The 25,419-nt window shown below is 39.4% G+C and overlaps 1 protein-coding gene across 1 annotated transcript; it reads left to right on the top strand.

Moving 5' to 3' along the window:
* Positions 1–379: 379 nt before the first annotated feature.
* HELQ (helicase, POLQ like) lies at positions 380–17,759 on the top strand (the record flags this gene model as incomplete). The annotated part of the gene is given in 18 exon segments (XM_082483014.1): positions 380–532; positions 954–1,695; positions 2,030–2,208; positions 2,740–2,940; positions 3,991–4,063; positions 4,534–4,634; positions 5,240–5,332; positions 5,940–6,085; positions 6,987–7,226; positions 8,112–8,253; positions 8,549–8,653; positions 9,153–9,372; positions 10,205–10,362; positions 11,788–11,886; positions 12,169–12,342; positions 12,969–13,082; positions 15,252–15,386; positions 17,564–17,759. Coding segments are annotated over 18 exon segments (3,153 nt in total). The 3' UTR covers positions 17,642–17,759.
* Positions 17,760–25,419: the final 7,660 nt, after the last annotated feature.

The raw sequence follows: 25,419 nt of genomic DNA on the forward strand, positions 1-25,419 counted from the left end.
AGCGCGCCGCCCACAAACAACGCCACTTCCGCCCTCGCATCATTTCCCGCCGACTCGAGCTGGCTCTCTGACCCTACCGCCTGTACAAACGCGATGCGCTGGCCAATAGGGTCGCAGCCCGCCCTACTTGAGGCAGGCGATTGGCTGCTGCCTGGTGACCGTACCCTTATTTCGGGACTTCGTTAACGGAAGTGATGCTGGTGGGGGAAGCTCCTAGTAGAGCTCTGTTCTCATCATGGCTCTTCTGTCTTCTTCTGGCTGCTTGGCCGGCCCTCGCTGTGTCCTGCCGCGACCGTGACGGTCTCGGCACCGCTCCCTCGCAGCCCTGCTCTCAGGGCGGAGGCTCTTCCCTCCTCCACAGCTCCCCAGGCCGGCGGTGATGGCCGAGCCCAGTCTCGTGGTGCGGAGGAAGAGCCACCCCAGCTCTGTCCGCAAGCGGAGCCGGGCCCCGGTACAGCCTAGAGCCGTCTGCTCGCCGGTGGCTCGCAAGAGACCGAGCTCCGGTAGTGAGGTGCCCGCGGCGGAGACCCTGGTGCGGGGATGGCGGGGTGCGGGTGGGCAGGTTCCTAGGTCTGGGCGCGGAGCCGGGGGACTCCGTCCGGGAGGGGGGCTTGACCCAGACCGAGCCTGGGTGACTGGTCGGGGGAAGGCCTGGCTTTGTATGAGAGGGGATGAGTTTTGCCTTAAACTAACTTTATAAAAAAAAAAAAATTGTCGTTATGAAGTAGTTATGCAGGCATCATGCCTACTCGTAGTTTGTTTCACCAAGTTAAAGCATGTATTCCTTTAGAAGTCAAGCTAGGTTTTTTGCACAAGCAACATCAGAAAACACTTCCTTGTTAAGTTGGGGAAGACTTAAATGACTTGTACCTCATGTGCGCTGCATGCATTACGTTGCCTTCATGTGTTGATGTTACTTTGGAGTATTAATGCTCATTGTTATGCTTTTACAGTGTGGTAATGATAGTGAAGAAGATATGTTTGGCGACTTTGGCAGCTTTTCTGGAAATGATTCTTTGCTAGCTCAAGTTGATGACATAGAACACAAATACCTGCAGGATAAAAGCATGGATATTAAAGCAGCTGGAGACATCATTCTTGGGAATAATCAGTCAGGAATTCACCAGAAAAAACAAGATAATGTTTCTACTTCAGAAGATAAGATTGTCCTTAAAGCTGACAGAGAAGATGCTTTCCAAATGAATGAAAATGACCCAGTGGATAGTAATCAAGAACTGACTGAATCTGTATTAGATGAATTGCCGTCATCACAACTTTTGTATTTTGAGAAAATGGATGAACTTTCTTCTGGTTCTAGAATATCTTCCGTCTCAGAAAAGAGGAATAAATGTGTGAATTCTTCCTCAGACAAAATCAGCAGTCCATCACCTTTTTGTCCTGATGCTGAACGCAGGAACAAGCCTACTGACTTTTCCTCAGACTTGAATAAGTGCAGTTTATTTAAAACTGAAAGTCTTAAAGATCATCTGAAAAGTGCTATGACTGGAAATGCCAAAGCCCAGACTCTGCAGGTCTCTAAGACCAAGCAGCTTAAAGAAGCTGTTTTATCTGAAGAGATTTGCGTTGCTAGGAAAACTCTAGAATCTTCCTCTGTTGATATAGGCCCTTTTTATGGATTACCTAGCAAAGTTAAAGATCTGTTCAGACAGTTTCGAGGGATTGAAATGCTTTATGGTAATGTGACTAATGGTTTGTTGGAAAAAAAAAAAAATTGTGGTGTTGCCTGTTTTACCCATTACATTAAAATATTTAAGTTAAGGTAATATTTAATGTAAGCAATGTTGGAAAGTGGTTGTTTTATTAAGTGGTTATTTTGGTTTTTTAGATGTGTGGGAAAGATTGATATGGCTTATAGAATCCTTTGGAGGGGTCAATTGCTGAAAGCTTTTAGTGGTTTATTGAAGAAAAACTCAAATGCAAGGCTTAAAGTATTTCATATGAAGTAGAGGCATTTTTGGTCCTGATTAACATTCCCCTAGTGATTGCTAATAATTTTTTAATTTTGCAGAATGGCAGCATGATTGCCTAATGTTAGAATCTCTACAGCAAAGAAAGAATTTAATATACTCATTGCCAACCAGTGGTGGAAAAACACTTGTAGCTGAAATAATAATTCTCCAAGAATTACTCTGCAGACAGAAAGATGTTCTGATGATCCTGCCGTATGTTGCCATTGTCCAAGAAAAGGTCTGGATACTGTGTTTCTGATGCGCTTCATTACTTAGCTGGTTTTAACACTAATTTTAGCAAACTCTGACTTTCATAAATCAGCAAGTGACTTCTCTCCTAACTGCTGCTCTGAGGGTCAGTAACTTTGTAATAAGAGACTTAAACTATGAGGTGAAGATGCTGATTTTTAAAGTGTGCTGAATTTTGAAATAATAGCTTTTTACAATGTTATGTATAGTTCTGCAGTCTTAGATCTGTACTGCTAAGCTTGCTGAAAAAATAGTCTTGAAATAAAAACCAATAATTCTTTGATATAAAGGAAAAGTTAATTTTAGAGAACAGATGTAATCCAAGCTTGATAATATTTGTAAACACTTCAGCTTTGCAATTGGAAAAAGTAATTATAGCTAATATGTTTTCACTACTTCAAACAGTTGATTGTGGTGTGGGTTGGTTATATGCATGTTGAGTTCTTGAGGCAGCTCTGAAATCCAAAATGAGCATGGGTTTGTTTCTTGAATTCTTTTTTTTTTTTTTTTTTTTTTACAGGTTAGGGGTTTATCGAGTTTTGGGATAGAATTGGGTTTCCTGGTTGAAGAATATGCAGGAAGTAAAGGAAGATTTCCACCAATCAAGAGGCGAATTAAAAAGTCTCTTTATATTGCTACTATAGAAAAAGGACATGCTCTAGTGAATTCCTTAATTGAAACAGAAAGAATTGATGACCTCGGTCTGGTTGTAGTAGATGAGGTATGCTACAAGACTTATATTTATAATACGCAATTATTAGCAAAGAGCCGCTTTTTTGGTTAATTGCTTTTGCACTATTTATCATGAAATTATTACCACTTAACTAAGTTTTTTCTACATTGGCGTATAATTCCATAATACTGAAACCTGTTTTTCTTTAACTGAAGCATTTGTTGCTATATCAGGACAATAGATTCTATATTGAGAGTTCTGCTGTGTTAGTGGTTGGTGGTGAATTACTTAGTAACTACTTGTCAATTACACACCTCTAATGTATTAGAAAAAACATAAACCATTTTAATCATATGGAATATATTTTATGAATCTCAAAATTCAAGTCCTAAATGTGGAACCATGAGACTTTGTGTCTGGTATTAATAATGACTAAATGAAACATAAAACCCTAAAATTATTAAGTGACAACTGACTGTGAGAAATGCCTCTTATTCTGCTCTTCAGTGCTGTGGCTGAGTTGTGTTACTTAGGGTTGATTGTGGGGTAACATCTGTAACGTGTAAAATGTTAACATGGGGTAATGTGTAACATCTAACAGGGATGTTTAATTCATGGAATGCTTCAGGCTGACTGACCTTACTTTAACACAGTAGCTTCTAAACAGAAAGGAGCTTAAGAATTAACTTCTACTTTTTCTGGTAGTAGCTGGCTGCTATAATTTTTTTTTATATTAACTTCTACTGTAAGCGTTGCTTAAAACATAGTTTGTTTAGAATTGCTTTAGGCTGGTGAATACAAAGATCTCCACACTAACTGTTTTCTGCCAGGAATTAACTGTTTGTGTCAGATATGGTCTGGTTAAATGGAAGGTAAATCTTGTTATCTGCGTTTGCTTTTGCGTCTGTTTTTCCGTGATTCTTAATTGTTGTTTCGGTGAGGCTATACTTCTGGGAGGAACTTAGCAATCAACATTTACCAGAGGGATATCAGGAGGAAGTCCAACAAAGATATTTGTTTAGGACTACATATTTACTTTTTTTAAATAGAAATAATTTTAACTCAGTAATATTCTCACATTTTCCTTTCTGTGCACAGTTGCATATGCTTGGTGAAGGAAGTCGTGGAGCAACACTGGAAATTACTCTTGCTAAAATTCTTTACACTAGCAGTAAGTCATGGCTGCAGTTAATGTTATTGAAATATTGTAGTGATGGAATCTCTAGAGAGAACTCATACTTTTGCTTTCTTGATTTGTAGTGTTCTGGCAGCTTTTAAAAACGTGGCATGACTCCATGCATTACCCATGTTTACTTATTTAACTGTTAGTCAGTTGACCCTGTAATGATGGTCTTTGGTTTTTGAAGTTTTTTTGATACTTATTCTCTGAGAAATCCTGAGTGTTGTCAAATGTCTTCCATTTCTTCATAGGAGCCCCTTAGCCGTGTCAATTAAATGCTTCTATAGAGAAGGATTCCTTTATGTTTGTCTCAGCTAATATTTCTTAGTTATATCCCCCTTCAAACCTACTGCTTTGTCATTTAAAAAGACTAACAAAGTAGGCTTGTGAATTAAATACTGAGCAGAAGTCTTAAAAATTGTGAACATGTGAATAAATTCATCTCAATTTCTGTTTTATAGAAAACACGCAAATCATTGGAATGAGTGCAACTTTAAGTAATGTTGGAGACCTGCAGAAATTCCTGCAAGCAGAGTACTACACTAATAATTTTAGACCGGTCTGTATACAAGATAACAAACTAGCAAAGAAGATATGACTTTAAAATCATAGCACATCTGTTTAGCATCATATCACAGCTTTTGTGCTTAATTTCACAGTGTAATGTAATATGATGCCTGCTACTGCTTGCATTCGTATCAGTACAATAAGTAGCACTATGCACTTGTAAATGCACAAATGCCAGTGGTACCTTTATGTTGTTGTTTTAAGCCTTTTGTGTCATTTTAAGTAAACCAGTTTCTAAATTACAACTACTGTGATAATTCATTACAGTTCATTTGATATAACTAGAATCTGGACTACTGGTGCTTGAATGCTATCATGACAATAGTTTATGAATAGTTCATGGAATACAGTGTTTGTCATGTTCTTCATTATAAATAGATGCTCTCTCAAGGCAAATAATTACAACAATTAACTTTTAAAAAATTACTGATGGGGTGGAATGTGTGCTTGTGTGCATGCAAGTATGTATGTATATAAAATGTGATGCTTGGGGGGGAAAAAAAAGGCATTAATTGTATGTCAGTAATAGCTTAACCTTCAGAGAAGACTTGATAATTTAACTGAAGTTTCTATTTATGGCTTATATCCCCCTAGGTAGAATTAAAGGAATATGTAAAGATACGAGACTCCATTTATGCAGTTGACAGCAAAACAGAAAAAGGCCTTACTTTTTCACGTCTCCTTAATTTCAAGGTAAAACCCAAGAGTTTATAGTTTCTTTGAACTATAGTTATGAAATGTATTATTTTACAATTATTTGTTTACAGAGCTTACTCTTTAAGGTAGAGGTTTCTTCAGTATTTTGACATGTGCAGAGCAATGGGTTTGAGTATACCAAATGCTTGGTATATATATAAACCAAATGGTTTCTAGTAGGTTTTTCTCAATATTTGGTCACTCTTAGATGGTATTAAAAGATGACATCTTTTTTGGGTTTTGTCAGCTTATTACTGCCTTGTAGGGATTCATTTCAACCTTTTAAATGAAAAGTGTATGTTATGGTAGACTGCCAGTAGCACAAGTAACATCACTATGGTGATGCTAAAAGAAACAGAATTGTTAAGGGGAAAACCCAAAGCATTTGATTTTTACATCCATGTATCCCTCAGTTCAAGCTAGATGTGCTAGTAAACACTTTCAAGTGAGGGACTGGGGGAACAGCTTATCCTACATCTTCTTGCATTTATGTCACATTAAAGCAAATGGGAGTATTCTAGTGAAGGTTGAGAACAAATCTTGAGTACTTAGTTTATGACTTAATTTCTAAGTTTAAATGTTTGGCAATCTGTGTTTATGATAGTATTCTAGTAATCTGGAGAAAGCAGATCCTGACCACATCATTGCACTGGTTACTGAAGTTATTCCTAAATATTCCTGCCTAATCTTTTGTCCCACTAAAAAGAACTGTGAAAATGTGGCTTCAATGGTGTGCAAGTACCTCAAGAAGTAAGTGTCTGTCATTTTTTTTAATTATTTATGGAATAATTGATCAGAACTTAAGTAGTAGTTTGCAAGTGACTTTCCTTGGTGATCAGAAGTAAATACTTTGAATATGGAATCGTGTAAAGTTGCTAACTGCATAAATGAATAGCAAACTGCTCAAGGGTCATTAAACAAAGGGTTTACCAAAAAAATTTCTTATTTTTTAAACAAACTGTTTGAAAAAATGCTTATTAGAGGACAAATAATAATGAAGAAAGGAAAAGCATACTAAATTAATCTAACCTTGTGTCCCTTTGGAACTGGTCTCTGCAAGCTTAGAAAACAAATATTTTCTCTATAGCTTGATATTTGGTCTTGTATGTAAGTAGTAGATTGAGTATCTGTTCCATACCTACTTTGTGAATATAGATTGTAAAATCTAAACCAGGCTTCATTAATAAAGCAAAGAAAGTAAGACATATGTTTGACTTCATTTAAATGTGATTTAGTCAACTCATAATGGTCTAGCAAAGTTAAATTTTATGTAGGAAGAAATTACATTAAAATAAACAAAACCCCTCCCTTGCTGTCAAAATTGAGACCATTTTTGGTGTATCTATAATGATCACTGCGCTGATACTGGCCCTGTTTCCTTTCTTCAGTGCATGCAATACCCACACCCAGTCAGTATTTCATCCCTTCTCTACCTGTGTTTACAAACAAGAACAGAGTTCTATTGCAACTTAATCAGTCTCCTGTGTGTTGCTATTTTAAAGTTACTGGAAATAACTGTTTCTCCAACCTAGATGTTAGAGGAATGGATAATGAACAGAAATAGACAGTAAGCATGTCTCTTTTTTTTTTATTTTTTTTAAAGTAGTTAATGACTGATTGAAGTCTAAAAAAATGCTTTTCCTCCTCCAAGAGAATTTAGAGCTCACAGGGAGAAAGAGAAACAAGATCTCATCAAGAACCTAAAAAATATTGGAAATGGAAGTGTCTGTCCTGTTCTGATGCGAACAATTCCTTTTGGTATTGCCTATCACCACAGTGGCCTTACAAATGATGAAAGAAAAAGTATAGAGGAAGCATATTCTACAGGTGTCCTGTGTCTGCTTGCTTGCACAGCTACTTTAGCTGCTGGAGTCAACCTGCCAGCTAGAAGGTTTGTAACTGAAACATATTTCATTGTTGCATTGATTCTCTGCCTTGTTAAATTGCTTTAATAAGTTGGAAATTGGTGCTATTTAAAGTATTTTTCTGCTTTTACTAGCAAATTGGAAGTGTAAGAGATGTGTTCAACTCAGCCTGCGAAGTTTTTACTTAGGAAATGTGAATCGGTAGCAAATCCCTTAGAGTGCATAGCTGAAGAGCACTTAAGTAAATGATTAAGGAAATTCAGGAAATACTTCAGTATTTTCGTACTGTTACACAGAATAATAAGGTTTCTTTAGATACTGTCCTAACAACAGTGTTTAAATTGTAAAACAATCTTTCTAAGGAGATACAGTTTGAAAACAAACTAGTGGGTTTTAACTATACACAAACAATAGCTTTTAACACAAAAACATGCTATCTTTCCTTAGACAAGTGCTGAAGATATGGCTGCTGTACTCTGTATGACCAAAACCTGTTTGCTAAGAATCCAGTTTTGTGTGCGTGTATGTTGGAATGATGCATCTGAGGGGAGGGGAAAAATTCATACAGACAAGTGTTGTCTTTCTAGCATAACTGATGTATGGTCAGTGTTGCTTATGTTTTTTAGTAGGGTTTATTTTATATCTCAGTGATTTGCACTCAAACTCAGGCCTTTGAGGAGATATAAAGACTAGTTCCAAAGATGCTGCAAAACGTAATAAATGTGGCTTATCCAATAAACCTTAAATTGTTAAATTTTTTCCTGTTTGATTTGCACAACTGTTCAAACAGGTGCATTTGATTTTTCTTGGTTACTAAGCAATGGGCATAAATAAAGAATGCATTTGTAAAATCTTATTGCTGCTTTAGTAATTTTAATATAAAGCATAACTTACTAAAGACTTCTTTACAGGGTTATTCTAAGAGCTCCTTATGTTGCTAACGACTTCCTGAAGAAGAACCAGTATAAACAAATGATTGGCAGAGCTGGTCGAGCTGGTATTGACAGTGCTGGAGAAAGTATTCTCATAGTGCAAGAAAAAGACAAACACTTGGTAATTTTTGCAAAGCTGTTGGTAATTTAAATTGTTGGATTAATCTGGTGGGATAAACAGGAGGAGCTGAGCTGCGTAGCTTAATTTTTGTTCGCTTCTCAACATTTCAAGTATTTGACTTATGTAATAATACTTATAAACTACCTTCATGTGGTTTGTTTTCGGATGTGAACTGTAAGCTTTAGACATCTATGCTTATTGTCTTTATAAGCTGAATCATTTGTGTCAGTATTATGAAAAATGTAAAACTAGTGCATAAATATTTTCCCTGAACTTAATATATTGACCTTTTCAGGTTCAGGATTTAGTTAACAGTCCTTTGGAGAATTGTTACAGCAATCTTCTGCTGGAGTTGACCAAGGGAATGCAAAGCCTGTTGTTGTCTTTGGTTGGACTGAAGGTATCAGTTAACTCTTCTCTGTGAGTAACTTAAGTACTTGGGAATGCAAAGAAAATTTTATCTGTTGTTTCTATAGAAAAAAACAGACTTTTAAAATAGATTGGCTACAAGTTGAAAACAGCTTTAATCAGATAAAAAGGACAGATTTGGTTAGTCTTTTTATTTAACTCAGTTATCAAGTAATCATGTGGCATGACCATTTCCCTATGTGTAAGTAAAAATTATATCTACCTTATGGTATATTACAGTTTTAATATTTCCTTTTCTGATACTCGATTCAAAATGCTAACAGTGGAAACAAATTAACATGATGCAGTAGCTAGAATAATAGAACAGATGGGTAACAATCCCATTGGATCCATCATAGACTATTTTATTTGTTGTCATGTATTTCTATAGAAATGCATTAACAGGATATCCAACTGCTCTAGTCTAATTTATGAAATGTTATGTGACATTACACCTTTAAACACACTAATTGCTTGCAAAACTGATGCAGATAGCAGTTACCTGTGAGGAAATCAACAATTTTATGTGCAGTACATTGCTGGGTGTTCAGCAGCAGCTGCTGTCTAAAGAGAAGCGTCTCTCAGAGATAATTAAAGATGGGCTAGAAAATCTAATTGAAAAAGGACTTGTAAAAGGAAGAATATCTGAGAAAGACCACAATTCCAAATGTATACTAACAATCACACCGTTGGGTAAAGCTACATACAAAGGTAAGACTATTTTTATTTTTACTATACTATAATCTTTATTTCAGCAAATCCTTTCATCTCAGTTCGATATATTTTCCCATCTTCAGTCTGAAACTGCAATGAAAAAATAAGTTGTAAAGAGACAGTTTTGATTACTAAATGATGTGCTGGACTGAAAATGGGAATGAACAAGTAGTTTATGACTGAACATGATGGGAATGAAGTGTAATAACACTGGTCACAATTGGAGTAAAACCAGAACTGTATCCCCAGAAAAATGATGTAAAGATTTGATTTAGTGACTGTAATCGAAGTGGCTCACAGCCTCATTTTATGATTCATTGTTAAGAACACATATTGTGAACAGGGGGATTTCTTGACCTAGAGGGAAGCTTAAAGAGGGAAAGGAAGCATATAACATGTAGACCACTTGTAATAAAGGAGAGAGTATATCAGAAAGTTCTGTTTTCCTGCCATAGCATAAAGATACAGGGTATGGAACACAACTGGAATAGAACGAATCTCTGAAAGATTACTTCAATCTACAGAATTGTTCCAGGATTTCATTAAAGCCAAAGCAATTCACAGACACTCCAAAACCACACCAAGAATGGACATACGTGGCAGTAGGTGACTGCCTTTCCTTAGTTCTGTTTCACTGCTTGTGTTAGGTTAGAGCAATTATTCAGGTTACAGTTATTTCTCTTCAATTTAGATGGCATAACAAGCTTTTGTGGAAGATAAACAAAATATTGACTCCATGTTAAAATCTATTACACTTAACTCTTAAAATCTATTACACTTAATTCTGTATGCCTATTTAATATTGCAATATGTTGTGTGCTTATTATAGGGTCTATAGACTTGGCATACTGCAATCTTCTTTACAGAGAATTGAAGAAAGGTTTGGAAGGGCTGATTCTTGAGAGCAATCTTCATCTTCTATATCTGGCAACTCCATACGATATGACTTCTAACTGTAGCCCAGATTGGATGATATACTTGAGACAGGTGAGAATTTACTAGCAAACATGCATTGGGGCATATAGTAATCCTGCTTATTAAACTTTAGTTAAGTTTATACACATAGGAAATGTAGAGTGGGGTAAAGATTTGATTAAGAGTTAAGATACGCTATTTTATTTTCAGTCACAGGGCAGAATTGCTTTCCTGTATTGCATAAAAATCTAAGTTCTCTTTTGCATCTATAGTATTTGACCCTATTAGGGGAAAACTGTGTTGTGAAACACATCTTTTGAGTTGCCAATGTGCCAAATCCTGACTCTAACCAGACTCTGGTGATAGCACCAAGGTTAATCCTAAACAAAACTTTCCTATATAGTTATATGCAATCACATCATTGTATTCTTGTAAGAAAACCACTATTAAATTAATCAAGAGCCTTCTGATGCTCACTTATTTAATCTGTAGTTTAGAGAGTGTTAAGTTGTAATCTTTGATATCAGTCTATTGCTTAACTCCAGCCACGATTGCAACTATTAAACTGTGACCAATACCTTCCTACAGACTACTGTGCTTATGTCAGCCTTAGCAGCACAGCCCTTATCTTCCACACTCTTTAAGATCCACGCATAATACAACTACTCCCTTTTCTGTGAAGTGCTGTGTACTAGGGGTAGCACCAAAATCTATTTAATTATGTTAAAATCTGGGGTTCAGTGATGAACAGTTACAGATAATTCAAACAAGTAGGCAAAGAAACTACAGATCTATATCTAGTGACTATAGTAGTACTAGTTTAAGTACTGTATAGAGATATTGAACAACACTGTTTCACTTTGAGTAATAAACTTGTGTTTTCTATAATAAGAAAACTAAATATCTGAGAATTCTTTGTAAAACTATCCTGGAGTCTGCAGAACAATTGTTAAGCTTGGAGAACAGCCTTTGATCACCATTTGGGAAAGACGTTAAATCCAGGAGATACTTTAAAATTGATGACATTTCTTGGAAAAAATATGTGAGCACTTAGAAGTGACTTAGTTCTCCCGGACTTTTAACCTGTTCATCTTGAATCTTAAATATACAAGTAGATGTTTTTGCCAAGGAATGTGAGAAAAATGGTGCTGTGTGCACTGTAATACTAGCGTAGGCTATACGTTTATAAAAAGAAAAACTTCATATGTATGCACACCAGAAGCTTATCAGCAGAACACTGAATATACATAAATGTATTTCCAAACCAGTGGAGTTCAAGATGAAAAAGAATGAAAGCTTGTCATTCATGGAAGAAAAGGGAAAGCAAATTATCTGTCTGCAGGTGGTATCAGGATTATATAAATTTGATGTGAACTACTGTTGGTTTTTTTTTAAAGCTGAATAGAACATATTTATATTGTCTGCAGCTCTTCTGCTTTATAAGACTTGTAACTTTGAGTTGTTAAATAATCTTGACTGTAGTCAATCTTATCTTAGTTCAACCAGCTAAGTGCAGCAGAGCAAAAAGTAGCGGATATTGTGGGAGTTCCTGAAAGCTTTATTACAAAAAAGGCTTCTGGTCAAGCCATCAGAAAGGTAGGCTGGAAATTTCTCACACCTAAGATGACAGTTTAGTCATTTCATTTGATTATTTACAAATTCTAGATTATTTTTCTGCTACTGTTCTTAAGTAGAAGAGTAATAATTAAGGTTCTTTCAACCTCAGTCGTTGGTTTGCTTAGTGTTGTTTAATGTCTTTATTATACCCAAAGAAATGTTTTAGAGACATCAAGGATTAGAGATGAAAAGAATTTCTTTGTAGCACTAACTATCTTGAATGTGATATTGGCTCTGAATTCTAACTTCCTTTATTCCTAGAATGTGGACAGTGCTGCGGTAAACAGACTCTACCTGTCATTTGTCCTTTATACCCTACTGAAAGAGACCAATATATGGAGCGTTTCAGAGAAATTTAATATGTCCCGAGGATATGTGCAAAATCTCCTTAATTCTGCTGCCTCATTCACCTCCTGTGTTCTACATTTCTGTGAGGTAGTGTGTTAAATGAATTCAAATAAATTCTTTGGGACTGGTTTAACAAAAGCTGGAGTTTCGTTCTTTTACATTAGAACTGAACACAGGTGGTATATTTACCTTTCCTGTGCGAAAACATGCTTTTTCACCTTTTCTGTTCAAAATTTTTCCTGTTCAGAAAAGTATGCTGGTACAGTGATACTACTTATATTAAAACTAAGCTTTATGCACTGAGAATGTGAAAATATACAAACCATACAGGCCGTTGATCAGTGTCAGTGCTGTTGGTGAAATAATTGGCTGTTTTACCTTTATCTTGGAAATAAGGCCATCTGCTTGTGGAGTGTCATCTCAGGAATCTCAGGAAAACAGCTGACTGCTTGTTCTCTTGTTTTTTGTTTTTTGTTTTTTTTTCCTCTGTTGAAATAATGCATCGCTTAGCCTTCAGAACCGCCTCAACTTTAGCATGTGCATGTGGAGGGTGCTGAATACAACTCTGCAACTAGCTGACAGGATAACTAGAAATAATAGTGCTTCCCTGTCTAAAAGCCAAATATGTGCTTGTTGCCGTAGCAGAGCTCTTATCAGTCCCACCCCAAATATAGAACTTATAAAGATCATTAAAAATCAGATCCTCTCTGCAGGAATTGGAAGAATTCTGGGTTTATAAAGCCTTGCTGACGGAACTTACCAAGCAGCTGACATACTGTGTTAAGACAGAGCTCATCCCTCTGATGGAGGTAGCAGGGGTTCTAGAGGTTAGTAAACCTGGATTTGTGAGATTTTTTTCAATGTAAACTTGTATGCTAAATGTTGCTGTTGCCTTTGAAGTATACCTGGAACACCAAGCTAGTTTTTATTGAGAATTTGGCATAGTGCAGATATCCCTCAACAATCCTGGAGGTTTAGGAAAAAGTGGTCTGTTGAGGAAATGTGAGCTGGAGCCAGTGATGTTTTTTCTTTTGGCTGCTACCACTGCAACAGTGAAAAGTCTGTATTTGGACAATAATTTAGCTGTATACTCAGTTGGAAAACAGAGTCCGTGTTTCTTTTATGGTAAGTTCATGGGAGTAAAGAGGAATAAGAATTTACACATTGAGTTAAGCTAGAAGATCCTCATAGAAATATGTGCAGTCCTCTTGGGAATTTAGGCTTTTACAATCACTTGCAGTGCTGCATGTACTTTAAATAAGAAACTTAACTGGTCTTTGAATCGAAGACTCCTATTAAAGTAGAAAATCTTTTTGGGCTTCAGTGCAAGGTTATAAATAATCACTGGACCTCTTTGGAAAATGATCTAGCTTGCCAGTTCAGCCTATCATAGAATTGGTTTGTCAGAAAACCATTGAATTTAGTGCCAGTAAGGTCTTATTCTGAGAAGCTAAACAAGGATGAAGACTTAGAGCCTAGTGTGGTGGGGATTTTTTGTATATATCAAATTTTCTCAATTGGATGCAAAAGGTAAATAGTCTTTTTTCATGGCTTACTCCATATGGGAGTGTTTCTGTGTAAGGGCAAAACCAGCATGGACAGGATGATTCTGCTGAAGTTGTATTTTAAAGATAGCAATAATTTTGAAGACCCATCACCAAGATACTTCTGCAGTGGAGTTAAAACTATACTGACAGCTGATATTTGTAGCAGGTAGACTGTCATCTTGAACAGATGTGATTTGCTTAGATTTCTGTGGAGGAAATAAAATCAATCTTAAGGTAACTGTAGTGAAAGAGAAAATTTTCTGCACATTTACCCGCACAGTTTTTGAAGACCAATCTAAAACCTTTTCATGAGATTTAAGTCATTAGTGGGGAAAGAGTCTGCGTCATCGATTATACTGTGCATATAACAGTCAAATAGAGCCCTGAAAATATTTGCTGGCAATTAGTGGTTATTTTTGGTTAAATTAATGACACCTACTTCACATCAATGAACATACATAGTCCTTAGTTACTGTGGAGGAAGATAATATATTGTAAGCTGTTACTGTTGGATGCTAAAAAAAAAAACCACATATGCTGTCAAATGAATGTCGTTTCCTTGTTGTCTTTAAAAGAGGTGGGGGGAATAAAGCAAAAGGTAATTGACCAAATGCTTGGAGGTGTGACACTTGTTTATCAAATGGGTATTACTTCATAACTCAGCATCCTAAAGCTTTGGATATACCAAGTTACCTTCCTTCCACTACTAATATAGAAATGCATTTTAATTTAAACTCTGTAAAATTCTAGCAGTATTTGTTTTGCAAAGTAAATGTTTGCCCAGAGACCATCTGTTAATCAAATACTACTTGGCTACCTTACATAGCAACAGGATCAAACCAAGTTAAGAGAAGCAGATAATGCACACACCCCTTACACTGGTGATAATCAAATTCCAGAGCATCTCTCCTGTTATGTCTCTCCTGTATATGTGAGCTCACAGCCATGACTTGGCACAAAACTAGAGAAATACAAAAGATACTGTGAGACGAAAGGAAAAAATATTTATAAGCTTGAAACAGGAAAGTATAGTCTTTTCTGGAATTTTGTGAAAGCTTTGTTCTGTGAAAATTCTGTGGGGGAAAAAAGAAATGGATAAAATCAGCCCTCCTCTCACTTAGACACCTCCAAAGAATGGGAGACAGTCATTCCTGTCAGAGACAGTGAATGCAGAAAACTTGATAACAGAAGAGGATGGCAGTCAGTGTCATCTAGGCTTGGAGAAAATAATGACAAATGGGTTCCTAAGAGCTGGGTAAGATTGTATGGGGAGGTAAAGCTGTATTTTGGGGGAGTAAAGATTCTTAGTGAGTATTCATGTTCTTAGAACGATGAAGAGAATTGGAGTAGTACGCAAAGATGAAATGTTTGAGGTTGGTGCAGAGATTAGCACTTAATGGTAATTCTTATTGCCTGTTCTAATAATCTAATGCAATTTTGGACTTGCAGGCACGAGCAAAACAGCTTTACAATGCGGGGTACAAGACTTTGGCACACTTGGCTAATGCAAATCCAGAAACTCTGGTCAAGATGATTGAGCACTTGTCACTACGTCAAGCCAAACAAATTGTTTCATCTGCAAGGGTGAGTTAGAAACAAAGTTATAAAAGCCTCTTTCAGAACTTCCATATGTCAAAAGCGGATGTTCAAATGACATTAAAAGTGAAGGATTTGGTTTAGCTAGTGTATATTTGTGATCCAAATACAATGTATTAAGAATATATTGAAATATTTTCTTGACGGTATCATTTATTTAAGACGGTTAAAAGTTATGAATTGAGCAATTGCTGACCTCATGCTCCTGAATGCCAGGCAAACTTAAACTTTTCTTAAAACAATTTGGTATATACAGGATAGTGGAAAGTTGTGCAAAGGGCAAAAATGTTTCACAGCTTGTGTGGGAATTAAGTGACTACCTTGATCTCTGTGCTGAATCATAACTGGAAATGCTCAATTTTGCCAATACCTCAGGACTGACTTTACAGAAATTCTAGCCGTAGTTGTAATAAAAGAATAGTTTTTTTCAGGACTGTAGAAATTGAAACCAACACATAGGGTTAACCTCACCTATTTAAGTTGCTTGGTTTTTTTTTTCCTTTCTAATTGTTTTCTATTTTGAACATGCATTATTAGAAGGGCCTTCACTTAGTATCTGCCTCTAAGGCATGCTTAGTGCCTTAGGCACACATAAATAATCCAAAGGAAAGGATCTGTAACAAACATTGAGTTGTGCCTAAACAAAAAATACAGGAAGTACTTTCTTTATTAAGTGGTAGTATTTTCTCTCCTCAGTCTCCATTAAGTATCTGCTGTTGCAATGGCATTGGCTTCATGTTTGATTCTGTTTTTGATAAAGTCAGGGAATGCCCAGAATTAATGAACAGGTGGTTGGTGTGAAAGTGATGCAGTCAATAACGAAGTCTTGGTTTGTATATTTTCATGGAGTAAAAGTACTCACTTTGGGGTTTGGGGGGGTTTATGTGCTTAAAAAAAGGTCATGGCTATTTGATGTTGTTGTAGGCTCCTTACTGCTTTATTTTTGCTGCTGTGTGAGCCAGAAGAAAGAGTATGCAGATTCCTCATCTACATCAGTGCTAAATGCAGCAATCTAGCTTACTCTCATGCTCAGACATTAAACTGAGGGAGTGTTCTCGAACTGGGAAGTTAGAAGACTGCTTGCATGTATTATGTTACACGTGCAATAGTTATACCGTTATACTTCAACTACCAGCTACAAACAGTTCAGGGCAGTAGATTAAACAGTTCCTAATATCTGGCGTCCTATATATCTGATGTAAAATGCTGCAGTAGGACATTTTATATAAAGCAAGAAGTTGGCAACTTGGCAGGCAGAACTTGCAAATGTTTATTCCAACATGGAAAATAAATGGTTAAGGTTAAAAATGCTCTTAAATTTGTCATGGCTTAACACCACCTAGCAAGTAGGGCAACTAGAGCAGCCTCTTGCTCACCTCCTTTCTCCCCCCAGAAGGGTAGGGAGAAGAAGGAGAAAAGGAGGGGAAGGCAAAAGAAACCCCAAACCTTGTGGGTTGAGATAAAGACATTTTAATATAACAATAATGGAAAAGGAAAATAACAATAATAATGGTAAAAGAATATACAAGACACAAGTCACTCTCACCGCCCAGAGAATTGGTTGCCCAGCCAGACCTGAGTAGAGATCACAGATCCCACCACCCCCTGGCCAACCCTCATTTATATACTGAGCATGACATCTATGGGATGGAATATTCCATTGACCAGTCTCTTGTTCTGTGTGTGCTCCTTCTCAGCTTCTGTGAGAAGCTGAAAAGTCCTTGACTTGTATAAACATCACTTAGCAACAACTAAAACAATATGCATTATTGACATTCTTTTCATACCAAATCTGAAAATGCAGCAACCACTAGAAAGAAAATTAACTCGCTCAGCTGAAACCAGGACACAGATTTAGACAAAACTATTTTATGTTCTGTTAAATGTTGTGTATTATGTGATAGCAGGACTGAGAAAACCATCTGTGTACTGTATGAATTCTTGTGTTAGTGTTTTTCATATGGTTATACACTAAACAGTAAAAAATGTTGGTAGTAGTAGTTGCAAAAATGCCCTTTGAGGCAAAGGTACTGCGGTCCTGTGAGCAGCAGCAGAAGGTTTTTACAGACCACATGCAAGTTTGGAAAGAAACATTAGTGTGTTAGCCTGTCTAACAGTTAAAACTAATGCTTGTATTCATTTTGTATTTTTTTTTTCCATTATAGATGCTGCTGAGTGAAAAAGCTGAGGCTTTACAAGAAGAAGTTGAAGAACTCTTAAAGGTGCCTACAGATATCCCATGACCAACCGTCATGAAGAAAAATCATGAATCTAAAAATTGAGATATTTTTAAATTTTTAACTTTTCTGTGTAAAGCTGCTGTAATTATAATAAATATTTAATGTCTTTTGTATACCTCAATTTTGTGAGTTCTGACTTCAGAATGTTTCTTGGAAAGTTGACTTTGAAGGCTTTGATTATGAACCTCTTGAACAATGGGCTAGAATCAAAAGGTGTGATCTTAATTCATTCCTGTTTTTCAGACATAGCCTTAGGAGTGCTTTGGGGACTGGACTAACTGCCTGGTGTGTACCTCTGCCTAGAGCGTAGGTTCATAGCTGACTTAAATAATGCGTTTACATTGGATATTCCCTTTAGGACACATGTGCCTGAATGAGCTACTCCAAAATTCCTGCTTGTAGGAAATCTCTGTACTCTAGGTGTAGCTAATGGAAGGAGAGAAATAGAGTTGCAATTAATAACAAATGAGTTGTCCCAGAGTTGTATAAGAAATTGTAAATGATGCCTAGTTTAAGCCTTGTTAAAAGATGCAAATACCAAATTCAGCCTCTGGCAACTCCAGGAGAGAGGATTCTTTCAGAATGTTTCTGTAGCAGCCTTCCAAACAAAATTTACTTTTTTTTTTTTTCATATTTTTAAATTTCTTTAAGTGTGAAGACTAATAAAGACAAAGGTTTGAAGAACTGATTTTTAAGAAGCCATATCAAGTTCTAAGACTCCATGGCTGTCAGTCACACTAGTTAAGATATTTAAAGGCATCTGAACCATATTTGCTCCAGCAAAAAGTTAGGCTTCATAAATGTAGTTTTGAAGATGCCTGAAACTCCTTCAGTTGTGATACAGTACACTCCTTTTCAAAGCTGGTGTGTAGTATGTGAACATGTTAGAGCACTGCACATCAAGACAGACATGAAAGCTGTGACAGACTGCTGGGTTGTCATGGTAGTGGCACACTTAAATATGGCATTTCTATCTAAAATCAGGTGTCCCTTCTCAGTAAAGCAAAATTAAGATAAACCTTAGTTAAACTGTCTTTTTTTATTCAACTTGGGTTGATTGTGTTTGGATTCTAGAGACAAATGAAATGTCTTTAAGTCCAGTAGGGTCACTGAACACTTGACTGAAAGGAGTTATGGTAAAAAACTGATGAAAAGGCTTGTATTTCCTTAGAATCATAGAATGGTTTAGGTTGGAAAGGATCATAGAGTTCCAACCCCCCTCTTGGAACTGTTGGAACAGGGACACCTCTCACTAGACCAGGTTGCCCAAGGCCCTGTCCAGCGTGGCCTTGACAACCTCTCTGGGCAACCTGTGCCGGTGCCTTACCACCCTCAAAGTGAAAAACTTCTTCCTAATGTTCAATCTGAACCTGCCCTCTTCCAGTTTAAAGCCATTCCCCCTCATCCTATCGCTGCATGCCCTAGTATTTTACTGCTCATTTTGCTGTTGCATTAGAGAAATCACAGGCAGCAGTTGAATAAATTCTTTGCAAGCCTTCATAGAGGCAGCTCTCTGCTAAAAGACCATAATTATGATACTTCATAGTGGCTTACAAAGTGTGGATAAGTGAAATATTTGAGTTACGGGGGGTGGGAAACATGGATCCACCAAGGGGAAAATCACAGTTCACCAATCTGATGGCATGACTGGCTGGGTGCGTGAGGGGAGGGCAGTGGATGTTGTCCACCCTGATTTCAGAAAGGCTTTTAATGCTGCCTTCCAGAATATCCTTATAGGGAAGCTCAGGAAGTGGGGGTTAGATGAGTGGACAGCGAGGTGGATTGAGAGCTGGCTGAATGGCAGAGCTTGGAGGGTTGTGGCGTGAAGTCTAGTTGGAGGCTTGTAACTAGCGGTGTTCCCTAGGTGTAAGTACTGGGTCCAGTCTTGTTCAACATACTTATCAAAGACCTGGATGAGGGGATAGAGTGTACCCTCAGCAAGTTTGCTGATGACACAAAACTGGGAGGAGTGGCTGACACACCAGAAAGCTGTGCTGCCATTCAGTGAGACCTGGACAGGCTGGAGAGTTGGGCAGAGAGGAACCTAAAGAAGTTCAACAAGGGCAAGTGTAGGGTCCTGTACCTTGAGAGGAATAACCCCATGCACCAGTACAGGTTAAGGGTTGACCTGCTGGAAAGCAGCTCTGCAGAGAGGGACCTGGGAGTCCTGGTCAACAAGTTGACCGTGAGCCAGCAATGTGGCCAAGGAGGCCAATGGCATCCTGGGGTGCATCAAGAAGAGTGTAGCCAGCAGGTCGAGGGAGGTCATCCTCCCCCTCTACTCTGCCCTGGTGAGGCCACATCTGGCATACTGTGTCCAGCTTTGGACTCCCCAGTTCAAGAAAGACAAGGAACTACAGGAGAGAGTCCAGTGGAGGGCTGCAAAGATGATCAGGGGACTGGCGCACCTCTCATGAAGAAAGGCTGAGAGGCCTGGGTCTGTTTAGCTTGGAGAAGAGAAGACTGAGAGGGGATTTCATCAATGCTTATAAGTATCTAAAGGGTGGGTGTCAAGAGGATGGGGCCAGACTCTTTTCAGTGGTGCCCAGCGACAGGACAAGGGGCAAAGGGCACAAACTGGCACACGGGAAATTCTGTCAGAATACGAGGAAAAACTTCTTTGCTTTGAGGGTGAGGGAGCACTGGAAGAGGCTGCCCAGAGAGGTTGTGGACTTTCCTTCTCTGGAGATATTCAAAACCCTCCTGGATGCATTCCTGTGCAACCTGCTCTTGGTGAACCTGCTTTGCCGGGGTGGGGGGTGGACTAGATGATCTCCAGAGGTCCCTTCCAACCCTTGCCATTCTGTGATTTTGTGAGGGCAGTCAGTACTAAACCAGGTAAAGAATTTAAAAACAGCACTTTTCAGAGGCACCATGATTAATTTCCACTGCTAGATTCAGTGCCCGCAGGGGAACCCTGTTACAAATGACACAAATGTTTTTAGAAACGAGACCGTATTCAGTTGGTTCTAACAATAAGGTATAATTGACTCTCAAGTGCAGAAGCAGTATTTGTCATGACTTGAGTTTATCTAAGCCTGCCTCTCAATGCCTTGCCCTTTTAATTGAGCTATATTTTTGACCAAATGATAGATAATATGAAATTCTCTATTGGTTTATTTGTGCTATCTTCAAAAGACAGATGATGCTCCCTCCAGCATCAACGCAATCACATCTCCAAGCGGTTGATGTAACGTGTGTAGGAAAACTTTAGTGATGCCTTTAAGGTCTAACTCATTACTCTAAAGGTTTATTGGTGCTTGATGGTGTTGCTCCAAAGTTTGAAACAGTCTTGCATGGATTTGGGGGAAAAAAAAACAGAGCAAATTACTGTAAAATTATTCTGTGTACTGAGTTATTGCAGTAACTGGTGTTGTGGAAATAATCCCTTAATTGCTTACAGGAGGAGTTAATGAGCCATTAACCCCTGTCACGATACTTTCGATTATATTTGTACGTGTATGTCAACTAAAAAAAAAAGAAAAAACTGTACATTTTTATTTTTGTATTGCGGAGGGGAACATCAGGAAAAAATTATTTCTGGCAGCTGTCCGTTGTTGGGTCGCTCGCTGCCCACCCTCACACTTGCACATCCCCATAACAACCAGCACTGTTGCAAGACCAGGTTTTGATGAGACGCATGTTTAGAAACGAAGTCAAGTGTTCCCTACAAACGCTGGAGCTGCTTTGAAAATGGCGGCAAAAGCTGTTTTGAAACAAGCGGGTGGTTTCGGGTCTCCATCAAGCTGGCCTGGGAAGAAAATGAGGTCGGCATTTGTCATCCCTGCTGCTCTGTTTATACAGGCTGTGCTTTGCCAGATGGATGAGCGCAACTCCCTCAAGGCTTTCTCTGTGACCTTTGATAACATCAGAAGTGACATGACTGAAATGGCAGTGATTTGCACTAAAACTTTGCTGTATGTAGCTTGTCTTATTTTTCTGAAATCAAACTTATCAAGCAAGGCAATACACACCTTTCACATTGCTTTTTCTTTCTACACTATGTATTAACGTATGATTAAATGCTTTTCACAGGATGCTTTCTTACCTGGACTTTTCCCCCTTGTGGCTGGAGATAAGTGAAGGGAAAAAAAGTATACAACAGATGCTGGTCACAGAATTTTTGTGCTGCTGGATGATGCTGAGGCGCATCAGTGTCAAGTACAGTATTGGGCTCACAAAATGCAGTATAACGTGCAGGTGTCAGAACAGGTATACGTTGGTTTGGTGAATGTCTGTTACAGTGCTATGGGAAACCTTGTGCTAAGGATGGGTTCAAGGATGGAAGGCAAAGATTTCTCACCTGATTCAATGGGATGTTTATATCCTAAAGCCTGTGTTAAAGGGAAAGAAGCAACAACGATTAGCTTATCTATGTGAAATAATGATAGACACTTCAAAGCTAAAGTAGGTCATAAAAATACGCTGTATAGAATGTTCCTGCCAATTTCTTCATAACCCTCAGTAAATTGGATCAGAGCTGCGGTGTGTTTAAGTCTCTTCAGGTTGCAACTAATGCAGAGTAAGTGTTCCGACCAAAGACCTCAGAGCACATTTCTTAGTCTTTATGCCCTGTTCACTCCACTTTCCAACCTGCCTGCGCAGACCAGTTCTTCTGTTTGTGCAATTCCCTTCCCTTCCTTCCCCTGAGCCCATAATTCTGTGCTTTCAGGAATTCCTGCACGTAACTTACTGACAACTGTCTCTCTGGAAGGACTGGTAAGAGGGTCAGGCTTAGGTTAACGTTTAGCTGTTAATTTTCATTGTGTGAACGAGACCTATTGTGTTCCTGTGTTCTGGAAAGCCGCTTCCATGTGAGCTAGTCCTGCCTAGGCAGCTCTCGCTTTGTCCTTCCTTTTAAAGCTCCATTTCACCTCTTTCAGCATGGTGGTCCAGCACTGAGTATCGGTTGTAATGAGAGCCACATATTATCACTTCAAAGCTTTAATTAGAAGGGATGCTGAGTGATTTCGCGGTGCTCTGTTTAGTGTGCTGGAGCTCAGCAGCTCCTGCAGCACCTGGATTTGTCAGCTGCGGACTCAATGGAAACAATGTCTTTTAGCAATACCTATAAAGATGTGTGCACTTCGAAGAGAACTGCTAAAAAGATGACCCAAAGTGTCATTTCCACCTCTGAATAAACAGAGTGTGTGCCTTCTGAGAGTTCAGAAACAAAACCAGCTGGGAGTGCTGAGAGCTGTGTGCCATGTCAGGACACGGTCTGGCTGGGGGCTTGGGGACAGGGAGTAAGGAAAGCTTACAGAAACATCTTGATAGGCACCTCTGCGTTTTTAGTTTCCAGGCTTTGGTGGCATCAGCTTAGCCTTAGTTTCATCTCCCTGAGGCTTCTTATATAGAAACATAGATCAAGTGCTACTCTGACACAGGTCAGTTCTGTTCATCCTCCCAAACACTGCTATGGCACAAGAATTGTTTGCCTTTTGTACGGACAACCCTTTCCTTCTGAACTCCCTTAATATGCACTGGTAAAGCACAGAGGTAGATATAGATACATAGAGAGATAAATATCAGTTCTTGGTTCTTGCCCAGGAACAGCAGTGGGCTCGCTGTTAGCAATAGCATGGGGCTGCTGCTGTTGGACGGTTGAAATTCCTGGCAAGTTTTATTTTTAGTTTTTCCTAGTTGCAAAAACCGAGTCAGTGCAGCATTTCCACTAACAGCACTGCTGGTGTGGAAGAAGCAGAACTTCCTGATAGGAGCTGCGTGACCAAAGCATTGAAATACCGCAAGGCAGGTTGGCTTTCTGCGGAGCGAGGAAGCGGGATGGGGTGCTGGTACAGAGCTGGCTTCAGACAACACACAAGTGGGTTTAAGCCTAGTCCTGGTTCTTACACAGTCCCCTTGTAGCTCACAGGGCATCACTCAAATTCTGCCCTAATTTCCATGAGGGTCAAAACACCTCTGTATTCTTCTCCCCTGCTTTGCAGTATTTAAAAATGGGTATAAATACAATGTGAAAAATGCCCAGGCAAAAGCTGCCAATTCCCATTTAATACCTGTAGCTCTTCCAGATGGTAATGCCGGAAGGCATTATTTTCCAACTACAGGGTTTTGCAGGCTGCTAAAAGCGAAACACGTGCTAGACCTTTCGGACCGACATATACACATGGCAATTGAATCCAAAACGTAGCATCGACCATTTGAAATACACACCTTACGCCTCTGGCCTGAGACATACAGCACAGCGGCAAGTGACTCTCTCCAAAGAAGCACATTGAGGAAACAGTAGTGAATTCAAACAGGAAAAAAATCTCTTGCGGGCTGCATCTCTCATGATGGCTGTTAACATTTTCTGTAGCTGTAGTAATGCCTTTAACCTGTTTTGCAGCAATGATTTGTCACACACTGAGCTGCATTCTTAATTCCTTGGTTCACTCCCGGGGTCAGGTAGTTTGCGTGGCGCTCCAGTCATCTGTAGATAGATGAATTATTCCTCTGGCAGATAGTCACCCCAGCCCTTCCTGCGGGCGTAGGCATATAATTGGTGGTGTACCCCTGAAATAGGAAGTGTTACACTGACTAAGATACTGAGACAGTCAGAAGTGTAACTGATGTTTCCTTTCTGGCAGAGCTGTGGATGTGTTTATCAAAAACAGAGTTAATTTGGTCTAGTTCTTCTCGTTCTGGTGGTGAGTTACTTAATAGTGCAAAAATGTAGAGCAAGCGGGAACAGGAAGGGCCAGGCAGGCAAGCACTTGAGCCATACTGATTAATGCCCCGACTTCGGTGAGCGTGGGAAGCGCTGCACCCAAATAAAGTAACAGATAAGGATCGGACAATTTGCAGTGTGTTCCAGCAGGTGACCGTTTTGAGAACAAACTTAGTGAGAAACATGGATGCTTCAGGATAAACTGATGCAGACGGGAAATGTCATGGTGGCGTTAAGTGCAATTGTTTAAAAACTCTGCAAATGTTTCAATAGCGTGCATAGTAAGCATTACCTGCCCCATAGCTGCAGCCGGTTGCTTCCTGACAGGGCTCCCCGGCAAGGCCAAGTGTTGCCAATGAAGAAGGAGTTTTGGCACAGGCCGGATTTTGCAGGCAGCACCTGGGAGGCAGACCCAGAGCGTGCTTGTGTCTTTTTTGGTAACAACAATTCCCAGTTGCATGTTGGCTGTAATTATGAAATACCGTTGTTGCAACAGCATGGCAGCGCAGGCAAGGTGGGTTTCACCCTGAAGCGGCAGGTTCACCAAGCGGCGCTTGTCACGGGCTCGCGGCATGCTGCCGTGACTTGGTTTCCCGCGGTTGGAGGCCCGTGGCTGGGATGTCAGGCTGACATCTCATCCCTTGAGCAGCAGCGGTAGCAGTGTTCAGTGTGCAGCAATTTTCCAGCCCGCTGTTTTTGCATGCAGCCGCCCCGGGGTCGCACGGGCAAGGCGGAAAGCTGTAGAAGTTGGCTGGTTGGCATCAGCGTGCCGCGCTGCTGGAAAGGCTTCAGCAGGCGAGGAACCAGCTTGGAACGCCGGTTCATTTTGTAAGGGTTGAGGCTGTCTGTCGGGAGAGTAGCCCTGGGCTTCGGGTGTCTTAGCGCTGATTTGAGACATTGAGGCTGGAAGAGCAGGGCCGCGCTTCAAGGATGCTATTGCAGCCCGAAGCCCCTTTCAGAGGGTAAGGGGGTGTGTGTCTCGGCGCTGGCTGCTCACGACATCCCTGTCCTTCCCTGCGGGGAGCGGAGGGCTGCGCCCCCATCCCCGGGCCGGGCCCGCCCTCCGCGGGGGTGGTGCCGCCGGAGCGGCGCGGCGGAGCGGGAGCGGAGG

This window comes from Vanellus vanellus (assembly GCF_965231255.1).
Source record: "Vanellus vanellus genome assembly, chromosome: 4".
Taxonomy (NCBI): domain Eukaryota; kingdom Metazoa; phylum Chordata; class Aves; order Charadriiformes; family Charadriidae; genus Vanellus; species Vanellus vanellus.